This window comes from Rhamphochromis sp. 'chilingali' (genome assembly GCF_963969265.1).
Source record: "Rhamphochromis sp. 'chilingali' genome assembly, chromosome: 9".
NCBI classification, from domain to species: domain Eukaryota; kingdom Metazoa; phylum Chordata; class Actinopteri; order Cichliformes; family Cichlidae; genus Rhamphochromis; species Rhamphochromis sp. 'chilingali'.
The window spans coordinates 2,598,648-2,611,576 of record NC_137936.1 but is presented as its reverse complement, the minus strand read 5'-3'; the positions used below and the strand labels follow the sequence as shown (position 1 = coordinate 2,611,576).

At 43.4% G+C, this 12,929-nt stretch overlaps 1 protein-coding gene across 1 annotated transcript in view; it reads left to right on the top strand.

Annotated features, from left to right (window-relative positions):
• Positions 1-934: 934 nt before the first annotated feature.
• The window catches only part of plekha6 (pleckstrin homology domain containing, family A member 6), a gene marked incomplete at its 5' end in the record, with an annotated part of 64,877 nt that continues 52,882 nt past the window's right edge, over positions 935-12,929 (top strand). Inside the window, 4 exons of the mRNA XM_080890901.1 lie at positions 935-1,113; positions 4,978-5,023; positions 6,301-6,376; positions 6,800-6,900. Of these exons, the coding sequence (XP_080747027.1) occupies positions 935-1,113; positions 4,978-5,023; positions 6,301-6,376; positions 6,800-6,900 (402 nt within the window). The remainder of the gene's footprint in view (positions 1,114-4,977; positions 5,024-6,300; positions 6,377-6,799; positions 6,901-12,929) is intronic.

Genomic DNA, 12,929 nt, shown 5'->3' with positions numbered 1-12,929 from the left:
ACCGGAGATGGCGAGCCCCCGGTCAGGGCAGAGATCTCCTGCAGCTGTTGGTGCCTCGGTCGCTGCGGTCGCAGGTGCTTGAGCTGGTCCACGGCTCGGTGGAGGCAGGACACTATGGGAACGCCAAAACTCTCCACCGCCTCAGGGGACGGTTCTACTGGCCTGGCTGTCGACGGGATGTGGAACTTCATGTGCACTGCTGTGACACCTGCACGGCACAGAAGGGCCCAACTCAATGCTCCACTGCCCCCCTTCAGCAGTACCTGGTGGGGGCCCCAATGGAAAGAGTGGGAGTGGACGTCCAAGGGCCTTTCCCGTCACAGAGTCAGGGAACCGGTATGTGTTGGTGGCTATGGACTATTTCACGAAGTGGCCAGAGGCCTACGCGGTGCCGGACCAGAGCGCAACGACGACGGCCGAGAAGCTGGTGGAGGAGATGTTCACCCGTTTTGGGGTCCCGGCTGAGCTCCACAGTGACCAGGGGCGTAACTTCGAATCGAAGGTCTTCGGGGAGATCTGCCGGCGACTGGGGGTGGAGAAGACGAGAACCACACCGCTCCACCCACAAAGCGAAGAGTTGGTTGAGCGCTTCAACCACACGCTGGCCACCCAGCTCGCCATTCTCACCAGCTGCCACCAGCGGGATTGGGACCGACATGTGCCCCTGGTCCTTTGGTCGTATCGGACTGCGGTGCAGGAGTCCAGCCAGTGCACACCTGCCGCTCTGATGTTTGGACGGGAGCTCCGGATGCCTGTGGACCTGGTGTTCGGGTCCCCCCCCCGAGCCGGAGATTGATGGTGGGCCAGAGATGGACTACTACAGGAGGCTGAGGGAACGCTGCAGGTGGTTCGTGACTACACCCGCCAGGCCCAGGCCAGCGCCAGAGTACGACAGAAAAGAGCCTATGACACCAAGTGCCAAGGGGGGGTTTTCATGCCTGGCGACAAGGTTTGGGTGTACTGCCCGGTTCGCCAGAGAGGAGTGTCCCCCAAACTCTGCAGTCACTGGCAAGGGCCGGCGGAGGTCGTGGAGCAGCTAACAGACGTGGTGTACCGTATCCGCATGCCGGGCCCGGGACGCATCGTGGTGTTGCATCGGGACAGGCTCTCACCGTACCGACCGCTCGCTCCGGCAGACGCCGGGGCAGGGGATGATGGTGGCACCCCATGTTCTGACCCGAGTGACTTTTCCCCCGGCGGCCGTGACCAGCCGGTGCGCCAAAAGAAGGCACCTGGACATTTGCAGGACTTTGTGTGGGGTAATGGGGTCCTCGGGTACGACTGACCCCTTAGGTGGGGGCTATGTAGCGGGTCAGGGCTGTTTGGGGTTCTGTTTGTACAGTTCTGTTTGTTTATGTTGCCATAGTGACGGGTGACGCCCTCTCGCTGCGACGGTGTGTCCATCCGGGGTCAGAGGGCGCCCTGTGTGTTGTTGTTGAGTTCCCTCCCCAGACGCCTTAACGCCCACTCACATCCTGGGCCATCTGACCTCAGGAATTCGCATGATAAGGTGGGGCCAGGTTTCACAACGAGCTCATCCGAAACTATGGCTGATTGGGACCCACACCCAGTTTCACACCCTGGCTCAGGCGATTAGAGGATCATCAGGGGGTCCTTTTGTCCCTCTGTGGGGGGATACTCCCACTAGGGTTAAATCTGGGACTCCTGACCACTTGACCTTAGAACTGAAGAAGCTTCTCGGATGAGAGGTGAAACGTCTTCAAGCAACTTAAAGAAGTCCAGACGCTTTTCTTTGCAAGCTCCTTAGACTTCTGTGTGTACAGTTATCGCAAAATCTAAAATTATGGCTTTAGATGCCTTATGTAAGACTTATGACCTCGATAAACAAGACTTCTTCCAATACTTGCAATTTTGTGACTATATTGGCAAAAGAATAAACAGCTGTGTCCTTGGAGACTTCTCGATTGTTATCATCTTCATTGACGCTTATGACTCCGAGAGTAACAAAGCACTGATAAGTAAAGTGTACAAATGTATGATTAAGCTTAAAAGGACTCAACAATTTACATAAAACAGAAATGGGAAAGAGAAATGGACATTGAGATTACAGAAGATGGGTGGACAAGTATTTGGGTAACGCAGTTCACAACAACTAATTCCAACATGTGGCGGGAATTTTGTCATCTCTTGGCTCTTGACGGAGGCGGTCGCACTTTCTCCTGCTCCCTCTCCCTGCCGGATACTCGATGGCCGGTTGTATCGTGTGTCTGGCAACACTATCGATGGAAGACATTGAATAACATCTACCAATTCGGAACCATGATAACAGAGTTCTGGCCTATTGGAGCTGGCTCAGACCCGGCTTATCGAGGAACAAAAGCAGCTACAGCTGTTAAAAAACCCACAAGGCTGGCCAACATGATAGATGACGGGCAGGACTGTGTGTACTCAGACTGTGTTTTTTTGAATGCAATATGGATAAGATCTTGGAGAAGAACAACGGGAATTGAGAGACCTGGTGACTAGTGACGGACATTAGACCTACTGTAAAATTGGATGCAGTTTGTTTGCACTAACCAAAACCACTACCATCTTCATCTCATGTGGCCCCCCTGGCACCAGCTGGATGCTCAAGGCAAAAGCTGACGGGAATAACAATTCTCCCTTAGATAATAAGACTGTTGTGACTCTCTCCCTCCTCATTCAAGGTCACCCGCGTCGACCGAAGATTGTTGACTTTTGCCTAACCGGGTGAAGGGACACTTTCTCTCGGCTGAACATGGAACACACACACGCACACCTACACATGTACACTGACAAGGTCACCCGCGTCGACCGAAGATTGTTGACTTTTGCCTAACCGGGTGAAGGGACACTTTCTCTCGGCTGAACATGGAACACACACACGCACACCTACACATGTACACTGACACAGACCTACACCCACCCACCCCCCACCCCCTCCAAACACCTTTGAAGCTTATGTCTTCTATGTTGTGAGATGTGATGATTCATGTGCTATTTACTGAGGTTTTTTTCTGTTCTCAAACTGAGCTCCCTGTTGGAGTTCTTTTTTCTCCTTGTCTTTCCTCATGTAGTGCATTTTCCATTGATATACCTCTCTGACCTGTCTTCCCCATGTGATGTTGTGTAATGTATGTATGGTCGGAAGGGTAAGATGGAGTTGGCAAAAGGTCGGCAGCCTTAATCCAATTTCCTTCGGGGTCAACCTTCGGGATCAATAAAGTTTAATTGAATTGAATTGAATTATATGTTTTTTCATAGGACCTAAACAAAAGTCTAAATTCAGTGCTACACCTGTGCTGTGCTTGAGAAACTGTGGGGAGGTGTCAGAGTTCCTGGGTCTTTGACCCAGTGCTTTCAGTTTTGTCAGGTTTAGTTTATGTTGCCACATCAATGTTCTCACTTCCTGCTTTTCCTGTGTCAGCTCGTCTCTTGTGTCGTTAGTCAGATTATGTTCAGCTGTGTACTCACCGGTCTCTCATTATCATCCTTATCAGTCTGTGTATTTAAGTCCTCTGTTTCCACTTGTTCACTGTTGTGTCATTGATGTTATGTTGTCGTTTCTGCCTGCGTTCAGTTCAGCCAGCCATCCAGTCTTTCAGCCAGTCAGTCCTTTCGTTCCTGCCCTGTTCATCCACTCTTTGTAATAAACAATCTTCCGTTCTTCATTATCCACGAGTCCTGCGTTTGGGTCACTTCCTCGCCTCCACACAACACAAATCCTGACAGGAAGTCACGGCGAAGAAAATGGCTGGGATTTATCAACTGTGGTAGCATTCTTTAATGCATAGAACTTCCAGCAGCAGCAGCAGTCATTTTGCCATATCATTTTTTGATTGGTCGACATGGTGCCTTTTTCCACCAACATGAACGGGCTGGTTTTTTTTGTATTTTTATTTTTTGCTCATAAGCAGAGAGTGCTCGCCGCGCTGTCCTTAGACAGTAAACGTGACAAAACTATTGAAGAAAAAACGCGTATATATTGTTTATCATGACTCTGGTTTTACGTGGACTATCAACACAATTTAAAAACTGGTATATATCACCTTGTTGCTTTGTCATCTTAAAGTGGTCATGTGATTGGCTTACCAAGACTACTTTATTCTTCCTCAGCCAAACAGCAGCACTCATGCGATTGGTTTGCCCCCTGAGCTCCAGGTGTTGTGCCAAAAAGTGATCATCTACCAGACAGTGATTGCTGCCCGCAGGAGCGTGCACAGCTGCTTAAAGCTGTAGCGCCCAGATTACTTACATAGACAGCTACTTCCATTCAACTGATATAAGGTGCGGTAGACTAAAGACAGCTTCAACCGTCTGTTTGTTGAAAAATAGTAACGCGACCGCACCGCATTTTCTTTCTTTCTTTCTTTCTTCCTTTCTTTCTTTCTAACGGTAACAGCGTTGTAACGATAGGAATAGCAATTAGTTAGATTACTCGTTACTAAAAAAATTAACGACGTTAGTAACGCTGTTACTTGTAACGCCGTTATTCCCATCACTGGATTCCACCCTCAAAGATATCATCGATTTGATGAAAGCTAATCTGCTGCTTTTTTCTGACTATCCTCGGCAAACATTGGTGATGACATCGTTGTGGAAGTTGATAAGGCAATAAAACAACACACCTATAGAGTGAATCCTACCAACCAACTGGTTTTAATGTAACAGTAAGTTGAATATCTAGTTAAACATGGGTTAGCTGTGCCCAGTAGCAGTGCATGGAGTTCGCCCTGTATTTTGGTGCCCAAACCAGATAACATCCCACGTTTCTGTACTGATTACAGAAAGGTTAATGCTACATACGTTACTAAGCTAGACCTCTCCGGAAAATTATAAAGGTATGATTAGATGATGTTCGTCAACTGTGAAAACCTGTTTTTGTCATCTGCCATAATAAACTACACACTCTTTGTTAAAGTCCACATTTGGGTCATCTCAAAAGAAAACCACACAGTCTGCCACTGCTGTTTGTCCTTGTGTTCCTGCTCCCAGGATAGCTAAGGCCCAGCCATTCCCTGCAACTGTATCAGTTTCTCGGGTGAGGGTGGCTAGGACGGCTTTGTCAACAAAGATATGTTTATTTACTTCACTGACCCCATTCTCAGATGGCCAAATCCCTACACTCTGAACATCTCTGTGGGACTGAAATGCGTTCTGTGGAGGAAACAAAGAAGTCCTTTAAAAATGTTGGTATATTTGGCTGATCCCAAATGCTCCTATGCCGTTCTGCTCCTCTCATCACCCAACTAAGTGACTCACTACTCGTATGAAATAAGAAGACCATATGGCTGCGAATCTGATGATACATTTACAAAAACATCAACATAGGTTTGACCTAGGCTGCAAACCAAGTCAAGGAAACAGTCCTCTTGCCTACCAAAAATCCCAATGTACAGACATTGAAGTATAATGACCTTACCAATGGTGGAGTGGAAATGAGTCCAGCCTCTTCCCAGGAGACTAGTTCCAGAAACAAGACTGTGTATTGATGTGGTCCTACCTTTATTTCCATGGTACCTCTCAACCTCACATAAAAGTTCTGGCTTCTTCCTTTACTAACATTAATGTTAATTATTGTCTGTGTGATTTTAAAAATACTATACCATACAGTAAAATGTCCCAGAGACATTCTGGGACTATTTAGTTTAACGTTGTAAAATGTTTTCATTCATTTATTTTGTGCACTGCACCGTTTTTGCATACATTGTGTTTTCTGTTCAAATAGTTCTGCTTTTTCAGTCTTATCGACCACTACTGCCATGTACTTTTTCAATAGTAATATTCCAAATAGAACGAAGTATTTTATTCTATTTGCATAGTACTTTTTATATTGTATATAGTATTTTATTCTAGTTTGTATAGTTATTCTATTCTACTGTTTTTTCCCCTTTTTTTCTTAATTTTTACTGCTCTTAACTTGTACTTTCTGCCATGACCAAAAGATTTCCCACATGTGGGATTAGGTTTATCTTGTCTTATGGCTCCAGTCTATAAATATAATAAATCAATACATTTTTCACATATGCATGGGAGCAATGAGCAGAATTGAAGAAGCGCTCAAACATGCAAGCACATGCGTTGCTTGAGTCTCATTGGTGCAGGCAAGCAGCAGGTTCAGCTGGCTGGGCTTAGATTCTTGCAACACTTAGTCACATGGGCTGATGATTATCTCACACAAATAGGCACACAGAGCAGGGATCTGTGTATTCTGTGATTGCACAAGCCCTTCCCCCTCCCTTTAGAGCTCTCGCCCTGTCGCTCCCTCCGTCTCTCTGCTTCCCTGCCCTTTTCTGTTGTCTCTATTTTTCTCTGTAGTGCACGCCTACACGTAAAGGCACACACTCAGCCAAAGCAAAATTGTCGGTGCGCAGCTACATTTGCGATTTAAGAGGTAGGAAAACACTGATTATTTTTCAAACTACTTCAATTTTCATGTGTTTTATTCTTTAGTCAGTGCTGGTACGCCCCTTCTACAGTACGCCTGTTTATCTCCACTGGATACCTTTGGGTATGTGTGAGGAAGAATGTCTGTGCCTTTGTCACTGCATATCACAGGCTTGTTCAGACCATTATGGACCTATATTGTGGGAAACTTTCAATGTGGAAGCTGAGGGGATTGCTGGGTGTCCTAGAAGAGCAGTTCTTATTCCAGTCATGTTTGGGCTAGACATTCCTGCTTCCTTTTATTGTTTCTTAATCCTGCCAATTTTTACTAACCCAAGCTGTAATTGCTATTTCTCTCACATATTTGTAGCACTACTCAAGTGTAATATTCTGGATATTTTTTTTACATTTTTAATTTTTTTATTCACAGATGACAAAGAGGATACAGTGTTAGGGAGTCTGCCCCTGCTCAGTTTCCAGATTGGAGGAGTAGAGCTTTCAGAAAACATCACCTGCAAATTTGCCTTTAAGGTCAGTAACTGAACATTACAAAAGGTTCATATATAATTGCTTGTTATGGAAGAAATACATTGTGTATTGAACAGCATAGATCTATTAAATGACTTTGGAATGTGCAATTGTTGCAATAAATGCATTGGTTCTTATATAATGCTTTTCCATCTTAGCAGTCAAAGCATTCGCTTCACTCTCCCATTCATACATCAGTATGTATTTTCTATGTAAGTGCTTATAGCTAGCTTTCACACTCCAACAGATCCATCCAAGAGCAACTTAGTTAGTAGGTTAGTATTCTGGTAATCGCCAATCTTCTGATTAGCAGATGACCTGCTCTACCTCCTGAGCTAAAGCCACTTCTGTAGTCTTTAGTCTGTAGCTTAGTGGAAAGCAAATATGACTTGGTTCTTCGTATTAGTGTACTTTGCCTTAACTTATACAACTGATTAATGAAGGTCTTTAGAAAGGTTCTCTTTAGCACAAGATGATTTTTATAATGAAATAGGCAGCTGTTATAATATCCCATATAGTGGGATGGTTGTTACCTGTTCTCCTGAGTGATAACAGTTCCTCACAGAACAGCTGTTTTAACCCCTGAGCTCCCTTGTGCAACAAAACGTCTCATTGAAAAAATTAGGATTTGCTAATGTTGGAACTTTGTTGTTGTTTTTTTGCCTTGGTGTAGTGAAGGATGTTGATTTGGTACTGGCTAATAAAAGTTTAATAGCCTTGGGCTGAGGCAACGTTTACATCATAGTGAAAGATTTATGTTTTATTTTCATTTAAAGAAAAGACCTGGGATTAGAACAATGGATTATTATTAAAATATATTCAGTTATTTTAAATGGTAAATGGACTGATTCTTATATAGCGCTTTTCTACTCTCCCGGAGTACTCAAAACGCTCTATACAACATGCCTCATTCACTTCTAAACACAAGTGCAAACTAATCTACATTCACATTTATTCACACTCCAATGAATGCATCGGAGGGCAACTTGGGGTTAGTATCTTGCCCAAGGATATTTGACATGTAGACTGGGGAAGCCAAGGATCGAACCACTGACCTTCTAATCAGTAGCTGATGTGCTCTACCACTTGAGCCACCACACCCCATTTTAGTCTTTAGTACATTATATTTGCCTTTTATTTTCAGCTTTTACTGCAATCACTGTTTTCTTTTTCACTTTTCAGTAGATCTAGGCTTTTCTGTCACTCTCTCTTCACTAGTGCAAACTCTGGCTCAAAGTCCAGTTTATGTACCCAGTGTGTACACACACACAAACAAAAGCCCAAGTAGGTTGTTTACTGAGTGGAGACAGACTGCTTTTTTCCCCCCTAAAGAACATGAACTGAAAAACCCTTTTTTTATTCAGTGTTGTTACAGTACTTAGTACTCTTGTCTCTTTTCCTCATAACTAAGGTATTTGGTTTTGGGTGTACAGAGACCATACAGTTACATAATAGCAGGTCCATCAGTGAGTGGTGTACTCGACCAGCTAAGTCAAACTGTGTTTTTTATGTCTTGTTAATCCTGTTGCAAAGTGTTAAAACGTTAAAACGAACACAGATAATTGCAACTCTTGTTTTCACATTTACAGAAGCATGCGGGAGGTCATTGCTGACCATTTTCAGTGTAGCAAGATTTTTTTCCTTGCTAATAACAAAAATAGATTGGTGAATATGTAATAAAATCTTTCTGTTAAGTTCAGAAAAGCGGTCATTTTGAAACCATGAACATGCACACCAAAATTTCAGGTCCTTCAGTTCATCTATCCATCCATCCATCTTCATCCGCTTTATCCGAGGCCGGGTCGCGGGGGCAGCAGCCTAAGTTCATTGTGTAGTTTTAATGATATAGCTGCATCTGGCTGGGTATGTGTTTATGTATGAGACAGATAATCAAGGCATTTCAGTTTTTTATCAGCATGGTTCAAATATCAGCTCAACTAGCAAGCTATTGAAACCGGTTTTATCAGCAGATTTACCACCTTCCTGTACAGTGGTGTGGGTTAACCTAGGGTACATTTAAGGGTTTCAGTAAAGTTGACAAATGTGCAACTAAAAGTTATGTTTCACCTTAGTGTTCAAGCCAAACCAAAATTATTATATTTTAATAGAAATATTTAATCAAATGTCAAAGCACTTTATACAACTTGCCTCATTCAGCCAAGCACTTCTTTCTACTGAAGTGCTTTCTTTCTAATATTCATACATCAGAGGGTAACTTGGTATTAGTATTTTGTCCATGGATATTTGACATGCAGACTGGAGCAGCCATGGATCAAAACCACCAGCCTTTCAATTAGGAAAGGATCTGCGCTACTATCTGAGTTACAGCCACCTGAGAAGAACTCAAGGTTCTATATCATGTCAATTTCTCCTTTATGGCAAATAAGGCTGGCTTGTCAGATTTATTCACAATATCAGCTATTGTGCTAGATTTATCTGAAAGTCTTATGCTGTGGGACTGCATATGACTGACACTTTCTTTTTACTATTCTTAAAGTTAAAATAAGGATGCAGAAATAGGATTGGGTTTTAAAAAACGATTTTCCCAAGTCAAATTAATTTTATCTTAAATAAAGCAATATCGATTCATTAAATCTCAAATCGATTTTTTTAAATGTAAATGGACTTTGCCAGAAATGCCAGAATCTCAGGTTAAAGCTCACAAAACTATTTTAATGACCACTAAACAGCTAAAACAGTAAATGAGAGCAGTTACACGGATTCAGCACAAAGATGTAAACACAGAGCATTGTTCACCTGATGGCACATACGCAGGCATGCCATCTGAGCTGAAAGCCAACATCTAACAGATTCTAAAGATGCAGGTTTCATCCCCAAAGTTCACTGAATCAGCAGCAAAAGAAGATCCAAATTATGCTTCACGTTTGATAAAAATTGTCATGAATTCCCTCCACCACAATAAAAATCACACTTCCTGCACAGCTCTCTCTCTCTCTCTCTCTCTCTCTCTCTCTCTCTCTCTCTCTCTCTCAGTGTACTCTGCGCATCTGCATGCATCTATCCATCCACCCATTTTCTTACATTTATCTGAGTCACAGGGGCAGTTGTCACAGCAAGGATACCCAGATCTCTCTCTTGCCACCTCCTCCACCTTATCTGGGGAAACATGAGGTGTTCCTGGGCCAGCTGATTTGTCCAGTGTAGTGGGTCTGCCCCAAGGCCTCCTCCCAATGGCACATGCCTCAAACACCTCACCTTGTCAGATGCCCAAATCACTGAACCACTTTGGCCCCAGTCCATCTGACAATCTCATGCCTCATGAGCAAGACTCTGATATACTTAAACTCCTCCACTGGGGCAGTCACTTCTCCCTGACCTGAAGTAGAGACTCCACCCTTTTCTGGCTGAGGACCATAGCTTCCGACTTGGATGTTCTCATTCTTATATCTGCTGTTTCACACTCAGCTAAGAACCACTCCAGTGTGAGCTAAAGGCCACTGCCTGATAAGACCAACAGAACCATGCAGAATAATCTGAAAAAATAAGAGATGCAATTCTATGGCCACTAAAATGGTAGCCTTTTGCCACCTGGCTATGAGTAGAAATTCTATCCATAAAAACACAGAGCAAAATTGGTCACAAAGGGAAGCCCAGGCAGAGTCCAACCCGCACTGGGAATGAGTCTGATTTTCTAGTTCAAAGGTGGGGCCCAGTAACCCTACTCCAGAATACACTTGCTTTTTTCTCTCACAAAGGGGTTGACTGAATTACTCTTTGTCTAGCCACTCTTCCAGGACCAGTTTGCTTTGGGAGACCCTGTCAGGGGGCAACTGTGATGAATGTACAGTAAATGTCCTGGTGGTGCGGGACCCAAATGCAGGACTTAAACGAAACAGGATAAACTCAAAGAAGCAGCTATATTGCTGTGAAAAAATCCAAATGAAACATAGAAGTGAAATAAAAACTAAATCTGAAAAATAGAACTTAGACTAGGAACAAACTCAGAAATAACCTGGAGGACAGGAAACATACACAGGAACATGGGATGATGTGTCAACAGGCAAATGAAAACAAGACTAAATATACAGAGGATAACAAGGGAATGAGAAACAGGAGGGAAACACAGCTGGAGCTAATCTGTCATAACAAGACAGAGAGGAAGCAAAAATGAGTAAACTAAAAATAGGGCAAGGGACTATCAAAGTAAAATAGGAAACATGAGTCACACACTGAGACACAGGACTTGATACTAGGACCAGGGAAGAATAAGATCAGATAAACCTTTATTAGTCCCACACGTGGGAAATTTTTTTGGTCACAGCAGAAATGTTAAGAGCAGTAAAAATTAAGAAAAAAAGAAAAAAACCGAGTAGAATAAGATAAGATAGAATAACATGCTATACAAAAAGAATAAAATACTTTGCTCTATTGGGAAAATTGCACTTGGTACTGTTGCACATTAGGGAGACAGGGTGAAAGTTATCATTGTGTTTTGGATGTGCGTGTGGGTCTGTCTGCCGCAGCCTGCCACTGAAGGAGCTGCTCAGTGCTGTCACAGTCTCCTGCATGGGGTGGGAGATGTTGTCCAACAGGGATGACAGCTTAGCCACCATTCTCCTGTCACTCAACACCTCCACTGGGTCCAGAGGGCAGAACAGAGCTGGCCCTGTGGATCAGCCTGTTCAGTCTCTTCATGTCCCCAGCAGAGATGCTGCCGCCTCAGCAGACCACACCGTAAAAGATGGCTGAGGCCACCACAGAGTCATAGAAGGTCTTCAGGAGTGGGCCCTTCACGCCAAAAGACCTGAGTCTCCACAGCAGGTACAGCCTGCTCTGCCCTGTCCTGTAGAGGGCGTCTGAATTATGAGTCAGTCCAGTTTATTGTTCAGATGAACACCAAGGTACCTGTAGCTGTCCACAGTCTCAATGTCCATACCTTGGATGTTCAGTGGTTGCAGTGGAGAATGCTTGTGCCTGCGGAAGTCTACCATCAACTCCTTGGTTTTACTGGCGTTGATCTGGAGGTAGTTCAGCTGGCACCAGTCCACAAAGTCTTGTGTCAGTTCTCTGTACTCCTTGTCATCCCCTATCAGTGATGAGGCCAACTATTGCAGAGTCATCAGAGAACTTCTGCAGGAAGCACTGGGTGGAGTTGTGGGAGAAGTCTGCAGTGTAGATGGTGAAGAGGAACGGAGCCAGAACCATTCCCTGTGGGGCCCCCGTACTGCAGACGACCCTGTCCGACACACAGCCCTGAGTTCTCACATACCCCCTTGAGGTCCACACCAAGAAAAAAACGCAATGGAAATTTTTTTTGTTTGCATTTCTTAATGACTTGGGTGAATAATAACCACAATCAATTTTTTTTTTCAAAATAAAAAAATTTAAATTAGTTTTCAAATTATTGATCTCTACCAAATGGTTGAGATTTCACTTAATGGTAAAAGTATGAAATGAAATAATGCAAATACAAGTACAGTAGATAATACAGTTGAAAAAATCTAATAAAGGGCCAAATTATAATTAAATTACTGACAAAAACTATACAGGGCATTTGATACAGTTTATTTCTAGTAGCATGCCAGTGAATATTGCTATATTCATTTCATCAAAGGAAAGTATTATATCAAACAACAAAATACATATTTTTGTAATCTGCAAACGTGAAAAATGTGCAATAGCACAAAATACTCACATTCAGGCCACTTCTAAATGAATGCTACTATGCAAAATCTTTTTTTTTTTTATAAAAATAAAATAAAAACAGTGCAAATCGAGCACATCTGCTTGTGGTTTTGGTCGTTGGGGTTTTAGGGTGTAGCATTTATTCTGTGGTCTTGAAGAGCTGGATCATGGTTGTCTAACTCTAGATGCTGGCTTGTTAACTTGTAGACCAGGTATTCAAGTTAAGGATGTATCCGAACCGTGGAATTTGCCATCTCCTTAACTTGTTAATTATATCTTATTCTGTGACTTAACTTTCTGTTCATTTTAATCTTTTTGTACAGCGCTTTGTGACGGCCTGTCCATGAAAAGCACTTAATAAAATAAACTTTACTTACTTACTTACT